The sequence below is a fragment of the Mya arenaria genome, chromosome 14 (assembly GCF_026914265.1).
Source record: "Mya arenaria isolate MELC-2E11 chromosome 14, ASM2691426v1".
NCBI lineage: Eukaryota > Metazoa > Mollusca > Bivalvia > Myida > Myidae > Mya > Mya arenaria.
The window spans coordinates 53993707-54017414 of NC_069135.1; the positions used below are offsets into that span (position 1 = coordinate 53993707).

Sequence of the window (23708 nt, forward strand, 5' to 3'; positions counted from 1 at the left end):
TTTTAACGCGTCTAAATGGACTGGTTAGGTGATTTCAATGCGTTTGATGGACTGGAGGGAATTATTCAATGCTTTTTGATGGACTGATTGATTTATTAAATTTAATTTCAATGCGTTTTGATGGACTGATATAATGATTTCAATTATCCTAAATGGTCTGGTGGATTAATTTCAAGACGTTTTATGCACTGGTGGAATGATTCCAAGGTTTATGATGGACTTGAAGTGAGAATTTAAGTCTTTTTGATGGACTGTAAGAAGGACTTGTATGATTCGAAGACGGCATTCGGATCCTCCCACTGCGGGTAGTGTCCTATCGCTGCGTCTAGTACAGTAATACTCGGGGATGGCACTACTTTCCTGCAAAATGAAAGCGTAGATCACAGTTATATCCGCGGATGGCACTACTTTCCTGCAAAATGAAAGCGTAGATCACAGTTATACCCGCGGATAGCACTATTTTCCTGTGAAAATAAAAAGTAGATCTCAGTAATAATCCAGGATGGCAATACTTTCAAGTTAAAATAAGAAGTAGACTCTAGTTATAATCGGGAATGGCCTTACTTTCCTGTTAAAAATAAAATGTAGACCACAGTAATACTCGGATATGTCACTGCCTTCCTGCAAAATGAAAGCGTAGATCACAGTTATACCCGCGGATGGAACTACTTTCATGTTGAAATAAAAATAGATCGCAGTAATGCTCATAGATGGCACTGCTTTCATGTGGAAATAAAACGTAGTTATACTCTTAGATGGTACTACTCTCTGAAGAATTCAAAATTAGACATCGGCCCCTGGCTCAGTACAAAAATTGAAAAAATGGGTCTAGCGCTCAGCCTTCGATAAGAGTATGTTTTATTTTCGTTAATACACATTCGTTTTTCAAGGAAACATAACAACTTGTAAATTTTGCATTGAATTTTAAGGGATATGAATTCCAGGGCAGGGTGCAATATGTAGGTCGCATATATTTTAAACTGGAATTATTAAGTTACAATAATTGCTGTGAAAATGAAGGCTAAATAAGATTAAATATTAATAATAAAATAGCTAAACAATCATTTTTTTTTCAGAAATTCAAATCTTAGTAGCTTACAGTCTATTTCAAACATTTCCGAAGAGTCATAGCTTCGAATCCAACACTGGCATGGGCTAAATACTACACTCGAAATGATGACATTTTGTACTATTTATGTATAATGTTATTTTGGATGATATTAAACGATGTCTGAGATACATTTTATGCATACTTAACGACGTTTTAATAATATATTATAATCAATAAATATAACTCAACCGTTTTAAACTGATAATATATTCCAATCTGGTTGCAAACTTTTGGCAGAGATCTTCGGTCAACACATAGACAATTAATTTGATAAAAATATATCAGAACGAATTCTAAATCATATCTTATATCAGCATAAAATAAACAGTTATTATTAAAACTTACTTGTTGTGATTTCTCTTAAATGCGGCCATGGTTTTGATTCACAAACCGAAACGTAAAAATATTACAAATAAGACTTTAGCTTTGAAATGCAAAATGCAATTTTAACCTAGAAATTCCAGATCAAAGTAGTCTTGATTTAGAAAATCTTAAGGTTTTATAGAGAGGATGGTGTGTGTTGATAGAAGGTGTTGACGTTTGACACTAATAGACATTCGTTGTTTTGGGGTTCTGTTAGGCCCCTCCTAATCTGAGTAACCCTTACGAGACCCAAGTGTCATGCAGTAATTGAAATACACAACGTTACTTGACATTTTCACCTGAAAAAAAACATTGGATATTTGAACATCTGGACACAAATATTATACCCAAAACACTCAATCAAAACAATGTGATACAGAATGTTTTTAGAAAATATTCAATAACAATTAAAAAAAAGATACTTTTTGAGAAATACTTTAAAGCAAATAAAAGAAAAACAAACAAAAAATATTCAATGTTGTGCAGGTGTTATTTAATAATTAACTTTAATGAACAGAACAATGATATCAACAAAACGATTAATAGATTAATGTATTAAAAGATTATTGATATTTTTACAACAAACTGTAATAATTGTTAATAACAAATGAAGTGCATCAATTATTTATTTTATATTAGACAATACAATGTATCTTATTGCTGAGAAACAAATTACATGTTTATAGCAAATAAACAAACAAATTGAATGTTTAATTTCAAACTTATTATACATACATGTAATAATGTTTAAACACCTTTCTGTTCACAGATTCTGACAATGACGGACATTTAATTGAAGTTAATTGTACAATTATATATTCTCTTTGAATGATGTGTTGTTAGTGTGGGTAATTCAATCTTTAGTAAGCTGTATCCTCGTAGAGTTAACACCCTCAATTTGTACACAATCCATGCATATTACATATATTAGTGGCATAGAAAACATCATTTTATAAAGAGTATATTAATTTTTTTGAATCGGTTTAATACAAAGAAATAAAATGATCGTAAAACATTAATTCTGTATACGTCGATTTTTCAACTGCTTGCAAAAGCATATTTTGAAATAGAAAATCATTCACTTATGAATCAGTAATATTTTTTTGGGGAGTCTTTATGTTCATTAACCTTTTGTTTTTAGTTGAACTAAATTGGAAATAACATGTAGAAGTATTTTGATTTAACCGGATTCAACAAAGTTTAATTTCGGGGCTCTGGTGTATACTGCATTGCCATCTCACGTTTAACCGGAAACTCATTAATTTTGGTTTCCTTTTATATGCCAAAAATGAATATGTTTATTTTACTGCTAAACATTAAATTTGTATTGTTTGCGAAAAGATATTGATAATTTCCTTGATATTTCTTTTACAATTAAAGATATGAAATTTAACTCAAATTTAAATATTTAGGTTGTCAGCTAAAATATACACAAGATGTGATTTTATTGTGCCTAAGGTGTCATAAGGGCCATAAAAGGGGACAGGATATGCCTCGAATGTATAACTTTGTGGGCGTGACTACCTATTTAAATTGCAATATGCCAGAATATTGCCCTCAGCCAATCAGAGAGAAGATTCAAAGAAGAAAGATCTGCCGGATCGATTGGGGGAGGGGCTTACCAATCTCTTTAGTTTCCGACACATTTCAACTTAAACTTCATGTTTTGTACTTTTTCTGATTTCGTTTAAAACCACATGTTTTATTCAATTTTAATATAGAGATTGATCACATTTTAAGAATTTTGATACCAAACACGTACGGGTTCGTCTCCTGCTTTCACTCCGACACAGTGCTGCAGGTTGACAAGGACGAGAAGACGAAGTTGGCCACACTGGCAAGGCAACAAGACGGATTGTACGGACCTAGAGCTTTGTTCTTCAGCAGCCGTACTTCCTCTCTGGTTGTCGGCGGATATAAAGTCACGCTCCTCGTCCTTAATGTACGATAAAATAATAGATCCAATTACAAGTGGCAAAAATACAACTATTAAAACTGATTGATTTTTACTTTAACCTTTTTCGTAAATATAAGTACGGATGGAAAATGTACATGTTTATAATACAAGAATCATATTTGCTTAAACGTACGTATACCTTTATATTTGACGTATTTTATTTGCTTTTAGCTACATAGTTATAATATTTATCGTGCACATGTTCTTCAACTTAATGACTGTTTATTGTATAATGTTATTCCCGTATATTCAATATGTTGATAGTGTGTATGTATACTCGTATATATATATATATATATATATATATATATATATATATATATATATATATATATATATATATATATATATATATATTTAGATTTATTCTTTATTTAATGTTAAAATAAAATATATAATACATGTGCCTTTAAAAAGCTTCAATACTTTTACTACAACTACAAGAGAGCCAGTTATATGTTAACTATTTTCACTGGACACCTAGATGAACCTAGGTGCAACAATTATGCAGAGTTTATTTAAAGTAAAAACAATAACAACATATACCATGATTATAGTTGGTTTTGTTTTCAATTAAAGGCACACAATAAAGATTGATTCAAAAAACATTTTGTTTTTATATTAAATGCAGAATAATGTTGAACGCATTAGACAGTATGATAAAAAAAATAACAAACATAATGCGATACGTTTTTAGTAAAAAAATAGTATATTTTTAATTAATAGCTACGTGGCCATTAAAACGCGCAAAAACGTCTTCACACAAATTATGTTTATTGTTTGTTTTGGTAATTATTATCAAATGAATTAAACATAATACTGCATTAATAAAATAATAACATTGCACCAACGTGTTCGAGATCTGTTTTCAATCCGTATGTCCTCCCCGTACACGTTACAGGGTCCGTATTTCCATAGCTTACACGTTGCATGCATGGGGTCCGTATTTCCATAGCTTACTCGTTGCATGCACGGGGTCCGCATTTCCATAGCTTACACGTAGCATGCACGGGGTCCGTATTTCCATAGCTTACACTTTGCATGCACGGGGTCCGTATTTCCATAGCGTACACGTTGCATGCACGGGGTCCGTATTTCCATAGCTTACACGTTGCACGCACGGGGTCCGTATTTCCATAACATACACGTTGCACTCACGGGGTCCGTATTTCCATAGCTTACACGTTGCATGCACGGAGTCCGTGATTCCATAGCTTACACGTTGCATGCACGGAGTCCGTGATTCCATAGCTTACACGTTGCATGCACGGTGTCCGTATTTCCATAGCTTACACGTTGCACGCACGGGGTCCGTATTTCCATAGCTTACACGTTGCATGCACGGGGTCCGTATTTACATAGCTTACACGTTGCATGCACGGGGTCCGTCTTTCCATAGCTTACACGTTGCATGCACGGGGTCCGTCTTTCCATAGCTTACACGTTGTATGCACGGGGTCCGTCTTTCCATTGCTTACACGTTGCATGCACGGGGTCCGTCTCCACATAGCTTACACGTTGCATGCACGGGGTCTGTCTCCCCATAGCTTACACGTTGCATGCACGGTGTCCGTCTCCCCATAGCTTACACGTAGATGCACGGGGTCCGTCTTCCCATAGCTTTCACGTTGCATGCACGGGGTCCCTTTATCGTATTCGTGTACCCGGTCCGCACACGTTTAGTGTACGGGTCCAGCAACGCCCGTATATTCAAGATGTACGGGACCGTTCATTCCCATTTATTCAACTACTTTCCGCAGTTAAAAACAAACTTTAATTTGAAAATTGAAATTAAAAAAAAGGTTTAATTTCAAAGTCAACTGACTTAATTTGAGAATATTTAGAGTAAACATTAAATTGTGTATAAACAGTTTTAAGTTGATCATAAGTGGTTGAAAACAAAAGTGTAAAGGATAAATAATCATCAATTTCTGAAAGAGCACCATGAGCTTTCGGTCTTGTGACGTCACAAGTTTGACGTCACACGCAAGGTTTTGTTGATCAGGCCCATGCGTACCGGAACCGGTTTGTGAGTTCAAGAACGAGCGAATCGTTCACGTGCACGGGTTGTCTGCTGAAGTAAAAATGTGTCATGTATTCATGCTTCGGCTCCGCGCATAAGCAGTTGAAAAATAGAAAGAAAAAAACATACAATAAATAAGCAGAGATGGAATGAAGCACACGTTCACCAATTATGGGCGTACCTGAGGCCAAATAGGCGGCTGATTCCACATGATTCTGAAAAAATATAAAGAAACAAAATCAGCCAATATTGCGTACTTGATTCGATAATCCTGTCCACTTTCCAGTTCTAAATAAAGCACCTCAGAACGCCCAGAGTGCACCAGATTGCACAATTGTTTTCTTATTTTCCGAGGGGACATGCCCCCGGAATCCCATATCATAATTATAAATCCACATGAATAGAGGGCTAGCTACGCCCCTGGAAGCATGTTGAATTGTATGCCCCTATTACTTGAGAGACTCATTGAAGTGTGACCATCTTTCATAAGTTAAAAAGAATACAGTTTTCAAAAACACATTTTCAAGCATTCTGATCGCCAACAATCAGCTAAACAAAAATAAACTTTAACCATTTAAGGCGACTATAAATTAATTGCTAGACTTTCATCCCCGCCAGTCCCCCCTTTGTTACATTTTGTCTGTGCACTATGCTCCAATCACGTAAAATGACTAAGAATCACATCTGAGCACTCGCCGAATGTGCCTTGCGCGAGGGCGAGTATAAATAAGCTTACATACACACCCCAAAATAGCACATGGTTGTAAAATCAAATGGATTACTTAGACTTCCTCTTACAAACAAACCCTACAAACGACTAGTCAGAACAAAGTTTTTCTTCACGTCATGTTAATTTCTAATTTAACTAATTTTTACTTAAAATCTATCACTTTTTCATGGAAGTGCACATTATTAGATTATATCACGCCACGAACATAAATAACGTAACGCCATTGGTCGAAGAATGGTCACGCGATGACCCAATATTTAATGGCGTTTATTTTCTGATTCCGATGAATAAATGAAACATGTAAACGGGTTGTCGACGTGATATATACGTTACGGGGTTAGTAGGTGACCCGATATGTGACAGGCGCATTTGAGTTTGGTTCGTGGTCACCAGGTTGTCCGATTAGCGCAGTGGTTAGCGCACTCGCTTCTCACTTAGGCGTCCAAGGTTCGATTCCCGGCTCCGCATGTGAGTTTGGTTCGTGGTCACCAAACCGGACAAGTGGGTTTCCTCCGGGTTCTCCGGTTTCCCCGAGAACACAAGACCACACTCTTGCGTAAAATCGGGTCAACGAGAGTGATTAATACAATGTTGTAATAGGTTGTTTCTCAATCGTTGTAAAATAGATATGTTTAAACTATATGCGATATATGGGGCGCAGGAAACCATATTCGGTTACGAGCTTCGCTTTGCTTTCACCGGATATGGTTTCCTTTACCCAGTATATCCCATATCGGGGCACCAACTCATCTCGTAACTTATAACATTTTATCTGTTGTGAAAGACCACACCCCTGACCGATGGGTTATTTCTTCAACCTAGAGAATGTCGAGTCACAATTACTGGTCCTCATGATTATGATCAGGGACCAGTAATAGTGATTTATTTAAAAAATAAAATAATACTTAAGCAAGTAAAAGGAAATATTGGAATACGAAGTCTGTATACAAAAGATAAACCCGTTTTATACTATACCTTGGTGTTTACGCTCATGTGTCCTTGAACGGGATCGCCGTACGGAGCCCATTTCTATAACCTAGAAAGCCTCTGTCTAAAAAACAACGGCGAATTTATATTCATTGAGTCATGTTTTTTATTTGGTCAGTTATTCAGCGTGTCGCACATGCGTGCTGGTTAATGTCGAGACATTCACAACAACATTAACGAGTATGTTATCAAAGTTTGCATTACTAAACAATTCATGATTTAGTAAAGCAAAGAATAACAATAACAATCTTAGTGTTTGGCGCGAATGTACATACCGGGTAAGTCATTTTCATTTGAATGTAATATTCATATGGTTTAGTTCAAGTCGACACCAGTGTAAAAGGCATTAAATCACGCTCGTCATATGGTTTAAACATATTTTATTATTGAAAGAAACATACAAAGTATGCAAGGTCGTATATACCATATCAAAATATAGGATTATTTTATTGCTCGACAAGTATTTTTTTGTAAAATAAAATTACAACATATAACAATTATACAGTTTCAATTCGGTCTCCATTAACCTCCGAAACGCAGGTGAAAAATTGTCAAGCATTGTAACAATTTCCATTCTTTGATACTTAATTAAATATTATATAAATCATTAGAGTCTGCGAATATTTTGAGTAATGAAAAGCGTCAGACATTTCTTAAAGTGGAAAGCTGGGGTGAATCCAGGATTGGATGTTTCGTAACCGTTTGACTTGCGCCCCTTCCTTAAAACCAATATTAATTTGGTTTAAAGTGTTGAAGGGGCGTAACCATTTGACTTGCGCCCCTTCCTTAGAACCAATATTAATTTGGTTTAAAGTGTTGAAGGGGTTGGGAGGCCAGCCCCGTAGAAAATGTTCACAAGTTCTAGCCCGAAATGGAGCATTTTTGACGTATTTCTTTACTCTTTACCTCCTATATTTAAATAAAAAGCTTGACGATTTTAGGCGGGTGGGGCGCCGGGTCCACTCCCCTTGGATCCGCTAATGGAATTTGTCCTATAACCTAAATCATGTTTAAACGGCAAAACTTGCTCTTCTTTGTATATATTTCAGGTTTATACCATTCGTAGGAACTATTTTATAAATCATACAGTCGAAACCCGTTCGCTCGAAACCGCTTGGCTCGATTTCCTCGTTGGCTGGAACTGAACGTTGAGAACCAATTTTGTTTTACTCTTTGTAAAGATGCGCGCTTGGCTCGATTTTCGCAAGGAACGAAGTATTTCGTCCGGTCCCGGGGATACCAAGCCAACGGTTTTCGACTGTACATTTATTTTTTTTATATTGATATCAATTGAAAGGATTTTTTGTCCAGAAAATAAAACACTTTTATTTTTACCGAAAATAATTAAAAATGTTTTTACTAGGTCCTTCAAAAATTGCAAAATATGGCAATATTACAATGCTTGAAATAGTATAGGAGACAAAGTATTTTACCTCAGTGAAATCTTGGTCACCTAACAATTAAACTAAATATTGGAAACTAAAGTAAGAATGTCGAGATGTTTCAATGATTCCTGTCGTTAAGAATAAAAAAAAACAATTGACAAATTAAATTGGTTGGGGTAGGGTGGGTGGGGTTCTTTATTTTGTGCATTTAAGGAACATGCTAACTGAAGACCAATATAATTTTTAGGATAAGGTAAATACTAAATATGGAAATGCCTCCAAATGAGCATGACAAAATGTTTCAAGGCATTTTGATGGACTGGAGGGGAATATTAAATATTGTTTAATGGACTGGTTTGTTGATCGCGATGCGTTTTCTTGGACAGTGATTCTTAAACTGATGACACTCTCATTTAAAATAAATACATACACATGTATAAACAACATAAATTCTCAGTAATAAACCTTCAACTTATTACTAGATGATGCATACATGAAAATATTAATTATTTATTACTGGTAACAAGTTTATAACCGTGTATTCAAAAGCTGAAAATGCAAAAATATTAAATGATTGGTGAATGCTAAAAGATTTACTGCGATCTAGTATTGTTTCATAAGGTAGAAATACCGTGTTTTCTGCACCGTTCTTTCAAATTAAACACAGTATCCTTCATAGGAACCATTCTTTTGACATTAATTAATCCTTTTTGGTAAATTAAAACAATTGTATTAAACATGGTAAAACTTAGTTGGGAGTAATAGTGCATCGTTAATGAACTTGTGGATTGATTTTAACGCGTCTAAATGGACTGGTTAGGTGATTTCAATGCGTTTGATGGACTGGAGGGAATTATTCAATGCTTTTTGATGGACTGATTGATTTATTAAATTTAATTTCAATGCGTTTTGATGGACTGATATAATGATTTCAATTATCCTAAATGGTCTGGTGGATTAATTTCAAGACGTTTTATGCACTGGTGGAATGATTCCAAGGTTTATGATGGACTTGAAGTGAGAATTTAAGTCTTTTTGATGGACTGTAAGAAGGACTTGTATGATTCGAAGACGGCATTCGGATCCTCCCACTGCGGGTAGTGTCCTATCGCTGCGTCTAGTACAGTAATACTCGGGGATGGCACTACTTTCCTGCAAAATGAAAGCGTAGATCACAGTTATATCCGCGGATGGCACTACTTTCCTGCAAAATGAAAGCGTAGATCACAGTTATACCCGCGGATAGCACTATTTTCCTGTGAAAATAAAAAGTAGATCTCAGTAATAATCCAGGATGGCAATACTTTCAAGTTAAAATAAGAAGTAGACTCTAGTTATAATCGGGAATGGCCTTACTTTCCTGTTAAAAATAAAATGTAGACCACAGTAATACTCGGATATGTCACTGCCTTCCTGCAAAATGAAAGCGTAGATCACAGTTATACCCGCGGATGGAACTACTTTCATGTTGAAATAAAAATAGATCGCAGTAATGCTCATAGATGGCACTGCTTTCATGTGGAAATAAAACGTAGTTATACTCTTAGATGGTACTACTCTCTGAAGAATTCAAAATTAGACATCGGCCCCTGGCTCAGTACAAAAATTGAAAAAATGGGTCTAGCGCTCAGCCTTCGATAAGAGTATGTTTTATTTTCGTTAATACACATTCGTTTTTCAAGGAAACATAACAACTTGTAAATTTTGCATTGAATTTTAAGGGATATGAATTCCAGGGCAGAGTGCAATATGTAGGTCGCATATATTTTTAACTGGAATTATTAAGTTACAATAATTGCTATGAAAATGAAGGCTAAATAAGATTAAATATTTGCTCTTATTTTAAAGGCGCACCATATAGGTTGATTACATTTTTTATATCTGACTTTAATGATAAATAAATGCATATTATTCATATACAGATAAAAAGATATTAGCGATTTTTTGCGCCTTTTCTAACTGTGGAATTTGTGGCTGCGTAGCTATGAATTCTAAAACCTCATTTAGTAAGGCTAATATTTTGTTATCTGCACCAAAATCATATGCGTTTTTTTGTGTTTATCATTAAATTCAAATGAGTTAAACATGAAAATGCTTCAAAACTATTTTAAAAAAAATACGTCAGCCTTTATTGTGCGCCTTAAATGTGAATAAAAATAATTAATAATAAATCGGTTATTATAACACAATAAAAGTTGTTGAATAATGTAACGGTTTTTACTTGTAATGATCAACGAAGGCGTATCCACTGTTAACTGGATCAGATGGCCCATATATCATGTGAACTGAAGTAAAAATATTCATTAGTAAGTAATTAAAATAGTTTGTTGAGAAGGACAAATAGAAGCATTGTGTTTCTAGTCAAAATTGGCGAATGGCGGTCATCTTGGAAAATGGCCGCCAAATTGCATACGGCCTTGTCAAGGATCTCCATATTTCCTTTTTAAACTCCACCCAGTTTTGATGCATTAAACTATGATTTTTTGTTCCTATAACCTTTGATATCAGTTTGCCAAATAGAGATGGTTGTTAAGTACAATCAATAAAAAAAGTATGTGAAATTTATCACCTGGAAGTTTCGTCTTCACGAGTGCCCCGACCCATCTGTCCTTGTTTTCTGCTCGTTGGGTGATATATTTTATTAACCTGGAACATAGAACGTTTTGTTTAAAAACAAACGCATTTAGGCAAATTATTTAAATAAAACAAACTGATTTCATTTTACAAATTAGTCATGCTCTATAGGCGAAACAAATATGTTTGTTTCCGATTTCCCTACCTACCTTTGTTCTTTTCACCGAACTGTTATTTTTATATTGCCTTCGAAATATTTTGTTGTGAATGTACCTTTGTTTTAATTTTCCCTCTCCCTTTTTGTTTATTGCACCGGAATGACTTGTAAGGGTCATTTTTAACAATAAACGATGACTAAACTCGATGTCAAACCTTCAATTAACAATGTTGACTAAACTCTCTTTCTCTGCCTCTTTCTCTGCTTCCCTGCCTCTCATTCTCTCTCCCTCTCTCTCTCCCTCTCTCTCTCTCTCTCAAGGTCAAACCTTGAATTAACAATGTTGACTAAACTCTCTCTCTCTCTCTCTCTCTCTCTCTCTCTCTCTCTCTCTCTCTCTCTCTCTCTCCCCCCCCCCCCCCCCTCTCTCTCTCTCTCTCAATGGTACACCTTGAATTAACGATGTTGACTAAACTCTCTGTCTCTCTCTAGGTCAAACCTTGAATTAACGACGTTTCCATTTTTTCTTTGGACTATTGCGTAGAAATCCATCATTTCATCAGAAGTTGGCTGGGTGTCTGCTCCGAACACCTTTGACAAGCTGAAAATACAAGCAAATACTTAGGAGTAACAAAACAAGAGCGCAGCGGAGCGAACGACAAAGTTCGATTGTTCTTTTTAGTCACTACGGGGCATTACTCGAAACTTATTACAGCAAGAGTTATTGTACTTGTAAAACAGGTCCACATACTCAGTATAATATGAATACAAAGTTCCGTATGAATATCTTGAATAGTTCCAACCATGTCACAGTTGTTGCAATACTCTTTCAAACTAATAGGAAACATAACTTGACAATCATTAAAACCAGAGTTATGTTCTTTGCTTAACAGGTGCACTTTCTCACTACAATAGGTATACACAGTTTCATGTGAACATCTTGAAAGTTACAGTCAAATGAAATTTGTTGCAATACGTATTCATTCTATCAAGGGGCAAAACCGGACAAATAACCCAAAGTAATAATCTTGTTGCACATATGCGTATTGCCTCTGGCAAGATGTGCACCATGTGTTCATTCGAATATCTTGACATTTGGAGCTCTTCGGCCATTTTTATCGAAAACAACCTCGGATGTATGCCGGTCCATTGGTAGAAGTAGATCGTAAAATTTTGAATTGTATCATTAATTAACTGTAGTGTTTTAGCTTGTATTTGCTGATCTATTATTGCAAACATAATTAAGATTTCCAAGAGTTAAGTCATTGAGTTTAACCGCTAAATTAAATTACTACGCGATCTACTTGCAGCGGACTAAGAGTGTACCGATTTCTGACTTGTAAACCGTCCATATACCTCCGAGGTTGTTTTCGATAAGAATGGCCGAGGAGTAGCGAATGGGATAAGAAACAGTTACAACGGCATGTACTAGCCTTACCTCCTTTCATAAATCCGGTAGAAGGTAAAATGGCTCAGTACGGACCCAAGAACAGGCGTCAAAAGGAGCTGTAATAAGAACATAAAAGCCATTATACGAGGAGAACATAAAAATGTATAGTGGCCGATTTGTGCCATTTCGTATTTTACGTAACATACTACACTACTACAACACGCCAAATCATGCAAATGGTCCAGTTATAAGCGTTTCTGGTGAGGTTTCTCTTTTTATGTCATGCTTTTCGTTATATCAGCTTAAGGCAGGATTTTTATCGTAACATAAGTTCACGGTTTCGCTCATCTCAGCCCGTTTCACTTTAAAAAACAAAAGTAAACGCACACGGTGCTGAGAAGACAAATCAATGACGTAATTTCCAGTACGACGTCACCTGGCTTAAATTTCGAGCGAATTTCCAATTAAATATCTTTAAACATATATTTTCTTTAATTAACTATAAGCATGTCACCTAAACAAGCCTCGTTTTAACAAAACCATTTGCACGGACTGGTGTAAGTTATATTCAGATGACTTGAAGCAAATTCTTAATTAATAAGAATGGGCGGAGTGAGCTTAGCGTAACCGACTTAGAATACAACCTCATTGGCTGATACACTGACAACACCAAATTTGACGCAGGGAGTGTGTACCGGGTGATTGGCAGAAGGCTAATTGTTAAAAGCCCGCGAAAGGTGAAATTCTTACTAATTGGGTCTAGTACTTAATGGTTGCCTATCTGCAATTTCATTGGCTTAAAATGAACATCCTCGGCACCCAAGGGCAAAGGGGGTTGTCACGGTGCCAGGAATCTATAAATAAGGGGGTCACATGTTTTTTTGAGTCTGGACCTAGTTTTGGTCACAACTGACCCGAATATAGAGTCCTGGCACTGTGATAACCCCCTTTGCACAAGCGTATTCATAACATATCATACAGGTTAAGAAAACGCTTGGGTGCCGAGGATGAAAATGAAGGTTGTCTTCAAAATGCTTGTTATAGTTACTGCATCCACTATCCGCGTTATTGAAATCATGATCAACAAACGCATAGCTCGAGTTCTGTTTTATTTGAATCAAGAACGAGAGGATCGTGAGCTGAACAATATTGTCACATACCCTACAATAAGAAGCAATGATATATTGAAATATCGTAACTTAGCGCACAGTTAATATATACGAGCTCTGTGTTATGGCTTCCGTTCTCATGTAAGAGTTAATGCATTAACGCATTCAACGAAGACAATCTTCAATTGGGTAAAAAACGTTTTAACTTGACTTATTATTCTAGAAATTCTCGTTTAGGTCTACTTTAGTACGTATATTATGATTTGGAAATAATTTCTAATATCAGAATTCACAAAAAAAAACACATACCGTTTGGCCAATTAAAGGGGAATGTGTTTCCGGGAACACGCCTGAAATAGAAATAGCAATGCTGAATTGCGCATGTTGGCAAAACACTTGTAGTTATACATTTATGCACCAGTCATTTGTAACCACGGCCCCACAAGGTCCGGGGAATAGCCGGGACTTTGACTTTCGGTCTAGCCAACCCCGGGTAAAATCCCCGCCCTGCGGGGACGAACTGATGGTTAAACCGCGGCCAAATGCCCCCGCACCCCAGAGGGGTGCAAGTCAAAGGATACGCCCTTTGTTACGCACCCTCTTATGTCCTGGTACGTAAAGCAGTCATAAAATTGTTTTGTGTTAAAATTTGCATTGATATTCTCATTGTCAAATGTATTTCATGCCATAAAATATAATGAAATCAAATTGTTTTGCATTAAACTTAAACTAACAAATGCATGTACAGTGTAGTAGAAGCAGATATAGAATCGATCGTTCAGAACTTTGTTAAAGTTAACAACTTGATAAACGTCATCGTTGTTAACTTTAAAGGTGAAATATTTGATGAATTGCTCATATATATAAATACAACAAGTAATATTAAAGCTGAAAAAGTTGTCTCAAATCTTGTTATGTATACCGCAAATCATAAGTGTATCGGTGAATTTTCCACAGCAAAACCGATTTGACAGCTAACAGGAATTGTAATGTTATTTAGAAATTGCAGTATAATATAACAACGATGCCGTTAACAACGTTGTAAACTAAAATAAAGTTCTTGGGTCGTATTCATAAACCATCATAGTGTGAATTTTGTTCAACTTGATGGAAATTTTCCCTTTTTCTTGGATTGAAAGAAAACTAACACTTTTTGTATGCCAAAAATATAAAAATAAACAAGAAAATGGCCTTAACAATATATACATATGAAAAAATTAAAAGTAGAGGTCATTTAAAATAATCGTTGTTAAAAATTACGAAAAGATCACTAAGTTGAATGTATTCACTAAGATGCTTTAAAAATACGACCCTTCAACAATCGGTCAAAAGTAAACGTTCAGTATGTTAGGCATTGACATATTAGTCGATAAAACGAGTATAACAGTTCGAAGGGTGAATGCGAAAAGGTTCTAAGTGACATTAAATAAAGAAGCAGATAGAACCTTTTCGCTTTCACCCCTCGAGTTATATTTAGCATTATTCGGAGCTCCTCTGCCATTTTTATCGAAAATAACCTCGGATGTATATGGACGGTTAACAAACTCAAAAATCGGTACAATCTTAGTCCGCTGCATGTGGATCGCGTAGTAATTTCTTTTAGCATTTTAACTTAATGACTTAACTCTTGGGAAGTTAATTATGTCTGCAATAATACACTTCACTTGCAATCAATTTATACTTAGATCAATAAATACAAGCTTAAACACTACATTTAATTAATGATATAATTCAAAAATTTACGGCAAACTTCTACTGATGTACCGGCATACACACAAGGTTGTTTTCGATGGAAAATGGCCGAGGAGTTCCGAAGATTTAGCATCAGTTTCAAACTCAAACAAAGTTCGGACTTACAGCCATTCAACATGCACAATGATCCAAGCTGAAATTTTGATTCTTTGTTGTCTAACCTGAAAACAGAAGCATGTCGTATGATATACAATTTAAAAAGGATTTAAAAAATGTAATAATTAATATAAAAAGCTATACGTCTAAAAGTAGTTAGTAATGTATTTATCACAGAACAGTTAACTACATTTTCGGACCCACTTAAAGCAGGTCAACTAAATGTTCTAACTGTCTTCGATGAACACATTACTAACTATCATAGTACGGATAAAGTATTATTTATATGTAAGCATAATTAAACCTCAAATTCATTTTGGAACCCATTTCGCAGGACAGGAGATTCATTTTGACACTAAAGTTATTGTAAATTAACAATTGTTAAGGGGTCCAAAATGTATGCTAACAATTTATTCAGCCAAACTAAATAATATATTTTACCTCTTTTGTTTCGTGTATTTTCCTGACTGGAATAATTATGTAACGGTGTATGTTGTTCATACGGCATCCGACATTGAAACAAATATTGATTTGACATCAATCCTTAATACAAACGTAATCAATACGAGGAGGGATGTGTGTGAAAATAAAAAAGCTTCTATCGGATATTGAAACGGTTTTATCTGGTATCGAAAGGGTACTATCTGAAATTAAAATAGTTCTGCTATCGAAATAGGTTCAATTTGATATTGAAACGTTTCTCTCTGAAAAAGAAATGGTTCTATTTGATATATAAACGTTAATATATGATTCCGAAACGGTTCTATCGGATATCGACCGGTTCTATCTGATATCGAAACGGTTCTATCGAAACGATTCTATCTGATATCGAAATGGTTCTATCTGATAATGAAACAGTTATATCTTATATCGAACGGTTCTATCTGATATAAACGGTTCTATCTGCTATCGAAACGATCCTAGCGGATGTCGAACGGTTATATCGGATATCGGAACCGGTACATCGGATATTGAAACTGTTTCATTGGCTACTTTTAATGTATCTTTCGTTTTTATTATTTACAACACAGGTTGATTTTACTCTCAGGTTATCTAACCTATGAAGCAGTTCCAAGGCCACGGTGTCGCCGTAGTCATGTGACATCACGTGTGCGCGTGGTATGGAAAGTGACGTCAGCAGAGCCTCGTGAATGTCTGCCTGTTCCGTAATCAGGTAGTCGTGGTCAAGCTGTTAATAAGTCATTTGGATTAAAATTGTACTTATAAGTTTAACTTTTCTCTTGTCTGGTTATATACGTGGCACATGGAAAACAAACCGGTCCGATTGTTCAGAACTTTATTAAAGTTAAAAAAGTTTTTAAGGGCATCGCAGTGGCGTAGCTACATATAGGCCTTGTAGGCCTGGGCCTATCACTTTTCACAGATTTGGCGCATTATGACTAACTTTTTCATACCTGGTAGTGTAAATACCATGAAGATAGATTTTCTTATATATATATATTAGTTTATATGTGTTGATAACAACACTCGACTAATTAAATCAGCTAATTTCAACCCAATCTGTCTTACCAAGTATAGCCCATGATGTTCTTTTATCAAAACTTAACGATATTAATGCAAGAGCTGTCATAGTACAACGCTATCGACTAAACATCACTCCAATGCATTTATGATGTAATATGTGCCTGCCAAAAACCATAAGAAGATAAAAATTATCAAAAGAAAACAATCAAGGGAAATAAACTGTATTGAAGACAATATGGAGATACCTAATTGTGTAATGACCGTGAACAACTGTGTGAAGAAGTTTATGGAATTAACGGTATTTGAAATCTCAGCTAAAACCTAAAGATGTCCTAAAACTTTATCTAAACTTTCGATTTTCGATAGGTCATTAAAGAGTCATATTTTTATCAAGATAAGATGGAGTTATGAAACCTAATTGTATGATGGCCTTCAACAATTGTGTGAGGTATGAAGTCAACTGGTATAAAAGTTATAGAAAAAATTCCCAACTTGTCCTAAAACTTTAACCTAAGGTCGTAAGTCAATCAGGGACTATGATTTGTATTTAGGGTAAAACAGTTATGTTATCTCATTGTGTGATGGCCCTGAATTACTGTGTAAAGTTTGGAGTAAAATGAATGTAGGGTATTGGATAATAAGTAAAAATGCCAACTTGTCCTTAAACTTAAAACCAGACGCCGACGCAGATGGCAAGGAGAAGTACAGCTCTCCTTATTCTTCAAAAAGCCAAGCTAAAAATAACATTTGTGAACGACATACCGGCTTATCTGAGAATCCATATCCCAACATATCCAGCATAATGATTTTGCTGAACTGTGATTTCATACCACCAGAAAATCGTGTAACACGCAAAAATCAACTTTAATCTAGACAAAATATTGTTTTGGGCTGATCGTATTGTCCTAATATTATTTGCATTTAAAATGGGAATATCTGCTAGGTACTATCTGAATTACAAAAAAAGATATGAATACAACATATTTAAGCTAGCAAACCATACAACACGTGTGCATTGGACTACCTCTGATTAAACGAAACAACATGATGGCCGGCGTCTTGTGTTTATCATAAGTGACATCAAATGAAGTTTGAATCATTTTCATGCGTCCAGTTGGTAAATAAAGAAACCTTGAGCTAGAACATATGACAGTAAATGTTGCTATATAAAAACAGTAGCCAACCAAACATAGCTACAGCTGTATGGGCTATCAAGTGGACCAAGAGTAACAATGTGAAAACAGTGGCCAATCAAACATAGCTACAGCGGTATCGGGTATCAAGTGACTCAAAAGTTACAATATGAAAACAATGGCCAATCAACAAAGCAACAGCTGTATGGGGTACCAAGTGACTCAAAAATTCCAATATGAAAACAGTTGCCAATCAAACATAGCTACAGCTGTGTGGGGTATCAAGTACCTCACAAAATACAATATGAAAACAGTGGCCAATCAAACAAAGCTGTATGGGGTATCAAGTGTCTCAAAAGTACTGTATGACAACAGTGGCCAATATAACATAGCTTCTAGCTGTATGGGGTATCAAGTGTCTCAAAAGTACTGTATGACAACAGTGGCCAATATAACATAGCTTCTAGCTGTATGGGGTATCAAGTGTCTCAAAAGTACTGTATGACAACAGTGGCCAATATAACATAGCTTCTAGCGGTATGGGGTGTCAGATGGCTCATAAGATACAATATGAAAACAGTGGCCAATGAAACATAGCTTCTAGCGGTATGGGGTGTCAGATGGCTCATAAGATACAATATGAAAACAGTGGCCAATGAAACATAGCTTCTAGCTGTATGAGGTATCAGATGGCTCAAAAGATACAATATGACAACAGTGGCCATTGAAACAGCTTCTAGCTGTATGGGGTATCAGATGGCTCAAAAGATACAATATGACAACAGTGGCCATTGAAACAGCTTCTAGCTGTATGGGGTATCAGATGGCTCAAAAGATACAATATGACAACAGTGGCCAATATAACATAGCTTCTAGCTGTATGGGGTATCAGATGGCTCATAGGATACAATATGACAACAGTGGCCAATATAACATAGCTTCTAGCTGTATGGGGTATCAGATGGCTCAAAAGATACAATATGACAACAGTGGCCAATATAACATAGCTTCTAGCTGTATGGGGTATCAGATGGCTCATAAGATACAATATGACAACAGTGGCCAATATAACATAGCTTCTAGCTGTATGGGGTATCAGATGGCTCAAAAGATACGATATGACATCAGTGGCCAATGAAACATAGCTTCTAGCTGTATGGGGTATCAGATGGCTCAAAAGATACAATATGACAACAGTGGCCAATGAAACATAGCTTCTAGCTGTATGGGGTATCAGATGGCTCAAAAGATACAATATGACAACAGTGGCCAATGAAACAGCTTCTAGCTGTATGGGGTATCAGATGGCTCAAAAGATACAATATGACAACAGTGGCCAATCAAACATAGGTACAGCTGTATGGGGTATGAAGTAGCTCACAAAGTAAAGCATGACAACAGTGGCCAATCAAACATACCTACAGCTGTATGGGGTATCAAGTCGCTCAAAAAAGTACAGTATGAGAACAGTGGCCAATACAACATATCTACATTTGTATGACGTACCAAGAGGCTCAAAAAATACAATATGACAAGAGTGGCCAATGAAACATAGCTACATCAGTATGGCTTACCAAGTGGCTTAAAAGTAATGCAATATGAAGACAGTGGCATACCTACTTTGGGTGCCTAAAATACAGTTACCCTGTATAATTAAAACATACTGTTGTATTGTATCGCTGCATCTCTATGTATAGCTACAGCCGTTAATTAGGACTGCTGTCGTTCTATTTGAAGCTACAATGTATATTATAGTTCCATCAATAAAACTTAAGCTGTAGTACGTTCGAATATTTATGCAGCTTGCCTTACTTTGGTAAGCCATAGAAAGCAATTTGATTAAAATCATTCTAATTAATGTTTGACCAAATTTGGAATATAAGTTGGATAAGTACTGGGCTGGTATGAAGCATCTTAAGTCATTTACTGTTGTAAGTCACTTTCCTAATTTAGGTATTTCATTTGCCATGTTTAAAATCTCAATAATTTCTGAAATATAGTATTTGCATTGACCTAATTAAAAAAACAACATTTTTAACATTTTATGATGCAACTATCAATATAATGCCCAATATATTTTCGAAAATTTTCGCTGTCCAAGACGTGGAATTTCGACAACAAAATTTGCATTTTGTCTAAAGTGTGCCGCCCCCCCCCCTCTCCCCCGGGGCAAAACATTGAAAGATGTATGATAAACCTTGCTCCAATCATGGCTGGAGGTGAGAAATCCATGGATCAACACAAGGGTGCTTCCATCGCTTGGTACTCCTTCCTCAACTGAAAAATATTTTTTCCTCAAAAATAAAATTGACTTTACCTGTTTTTGTTCAATGCGGCAATAATGTATGTTGATTCATAAATAATGTATGTATGATTCATAAATAATGTATGTATGATTCATAAATAATGTATGTATGATTCATAAATAACGTATGTTTATTCATAAATAATGTATGTATGATTCATAAAAATGTATGTATGATTCATAAATAATGTATGTATGATTCATAAATAATGTATGTATGATTCATAAATAATGTATGTTGATTCATAAATAATGTATGTATGATTCATAAATAATGTATGTATGATTCATAAATAATGTATGTATGATTCATAAATAATGTATATATGATTCATAAATAATGTATGTTTATTCATATATAATGTATGTATGATTCATAAATAATGTATGTATGATTCATATGATTCAATTTTACAATCGGTTTTTTTGCCTTCTCAATAAGTTCATAAGGGATAGTATTTCATATGATTTGATAAACATGCAAACTTAAATATTATTTTTATCATCTGTCTAATTTCATTTAGAATAGTTATGTAATTGTTTTATAATTGTAATTCGTTGCAAATTAAGTACTTCAAGTAAGTCATTTTAAAAATATAAATGTACTTGTTTTCACACACGGAAATACACAGTGCAAGATATGGTTTGAAGTACCTAAACACAACATATTTCAGAATGTGCAAATACAGGTATCATCCGGAACTCCTCGGCCATTATTATCGAAAACAACCTCGTATGTATATGGACCGTTAACAACGTCAGAAATTTTATTTTAAAAGGCTTTCTCCAAAATATTTTGTGTCAAACTGTTACAGACTACCCCATCAACAACGCATTGTGGCATTTTGGTGGTTGCATTAATTGAAAAAAAATACTTACGTTGTTGTAACTAAGAGTTGAATTTAGTTCGCGTTTTCATTATTTTTACTTATTTTCTTTCTTATTCTTCCTTCAAAACTAAGCATGGCCTTCTCCACCAACATTTGCACTGTAGAAAGCCCAATTCATATGTCCAAATGAGGTGTACATTTAAGGAATATTCTTGTTCGATACACCCGACCCTTCCTTCGAGATAGGCTACCGTTTTCATAGTAATTTGGTTAAAATTAAAATAACAAATAACCCCTTTTAAATGTGTGTTTAATATGTATTGTAAAAATCCATTCCCCAATGACGACAATACCGTTCTTACATGAAGTCTCATTGAAAATTGTAATACAGTAATAAGGCCTAAAAAAAGATACAATTTGTTCGGGTTACCCGACCCTACCTACGGAATAGGCGCCGACCCTTCCGTTTGTATAGTCAGTTTGAAAAAAAAAATGAAAAACTTAAAAAAAAAAAAAAAAATATATATATATTTTTTTTTTCAATTGCTTTTCAATATGTAGTTTAAAACCTTAAATGCTTACTCAGAAGATAACTTTAACACCATTCCGCTATAATGAAAATGACAGTCTTATATAAACCTAATAAAAAAAAGCCTACCTACCCTACCTATTTTTGAAACGGATGTAACCCTAACCCAACAATTTTTTTTTTTAGGCCTAAGGACTTAAATTCCTTCCCAAAATGTTTTTTTTGCACAGTATGTAAACCTAACCACGTAATTGTTTCTGGCCTTATACAAACAGGGAAGATAAAACACATGACATGTAAACAAAATATCACTAGCGGATCCAGGGATACCGGTACCCCCATGCCCGCATCCCCTAAATTAGTCAATGTTTACTAAGATAAAAATACAATATGCCCCAAAAGCATCTAATCGGACTAAAAGTTGTTAAAATCGTCAGTAGAGAGTACCAACATGCACCCCCCACGACAACACTTAAACAAAACAACTCGGTTTGGACCCATGGTAGGGGTGCAAGTCAAAAGGTTACCTGACACCTCTAAGTTGCGCCACCTCTAAAAACGTTGGCCTAGATCCACACCTGAATACATGTGAATAAGGTTACGTAAGACGACAATTGTTATTACTTCTAAATACATTAAAAATGCATTTTGATTGTATTTAAGTAATCAATTGACTTAATGGTCATGACTCATGGTTTAGTTTACTGACATTGTACATGCATGAATTGTGTGCAGTATAAGTACTGAAGTAGACATGTGTGCCAAAGTATCATTCATTTTTGACAAGTACTCTGCTTCCTTGTAATTAACATCAACGAACTTAAATATGGAAACATAATAACTGATTGCATCATTAGGAGAAGATAGACTACAACATACCTTTGCAAATATTATTTACGTCCCCACTTTTAAACTTAGTTTAACGCACTACTTTTTGACTCATAGGGAAAGTTATATTTGTCGGGACCCGGGATCCTAATTTTAATATTGGATTATTCTTTGCATTTCGGTTGGTACCAATTCAGTGTTTCAAATGAAAAAATGCATGACTTAGACATAGGTTGAAGAGTTAAGAAATGCATTATAATGTAATGATTTGGATATAAAAATGACTTTTGCATACATAAATTCTCAAGTTAAACGTATTAATTATTCATAATTGTGGAAAATTGTAAAGAAGGCAGCATGTCTTATATTGAGTGTAGTTGCATGGAGTGTACATTCTTAGTGAAGTGTCGACGATATCTGGTAATATCATTGTTGCATGTATTTTCTTCTTAAAAATAGTGTGGTATTATATTCACAGCTTTTTCACAGCTTGGTCACTGGTCAGACGCAGTGGTTATTTCCCATTGTCAAGGAAAAACATTTGGCTTGAAAGAACGCTGCAGCTTACCTTTCGGACGTTTTCACGATAAGAAGAACATCGTATATAATCTTTGTCACGATTACTGAAATGGCCGATTCATTCCATGAGATTTCTCACATTAGGCCTTATTGCATTACAGGGCGAGGGAAGACCTTCATAAACTCACCCAAAGAAGTTTCATTTCTAGTTTTTTGACAACATGAATATCTCTCGGTTAAATTTGTTAAGTACAAATTCAATTATTCATGGCATTCCTGCTAATTTCAATCACTTTTTAAAATGCTTATACTCATGCCTTGCATCGAAATTCGTCGTTTGACAGCTGATCTCGTATGCAAACATTGAAGCGCTTGAATATAACTTGTTTTATAAGCGTCCGTTTCGACTCGATAATAACAAGTGTCCATTTTGAGGGCCATGCGA

At 35.2% G+C, this 23708-nt stretch overlaps 1 protein-coding gene and 1 long non-coding RNA gene across 2 annotated transcripts; both read right to left on the minus strand.

Moving 5' to 3' along the window:
- Positions 1–7590: 7590 nt before the first annotated feature.
- On the minus strand, positions 7591–15749 carry LOC128218220 (mesoderm-specific transcript protein-like). The gene is made up of 7 exons (XM_052925829.1): positions 15644–15749; positions 14096–14136; positions 12726–12793; positions 11787–11888; positions 11126–11202; positions 10778–10841; positions 7591–9708 (listed from the first exon to the last, which is right to left on the minus strand). Exons 1-7 carry the CDS (start codon positions 15654–15656, stop codon positions 9582–9584), a joined length of 492 nt encoding a protein of 163 aa, XP_052781789.1. The 5' UTR covers positions 15657–15749; the 3' UTR covers positions 7591–9581.
- Positions 15750–16692: 943 nt separating this feature from the next.
- Positions 16693–22845, minus strand: LOC128218221 (uncharacterized). The gene is made up of 3 exons (XR_008258337.1): positions 22796–22845; positions 20450–20529; positions 16693–16823 (listed from the first exon to the last, which is right to left on the minus strand). It is a non-coding gene; the product is annotated as an uncharacterized LOC128218221 (long non-coding RNA).
- Between the last annotated feature and the right edge of the window lie 863 nt (positions 22846–23708).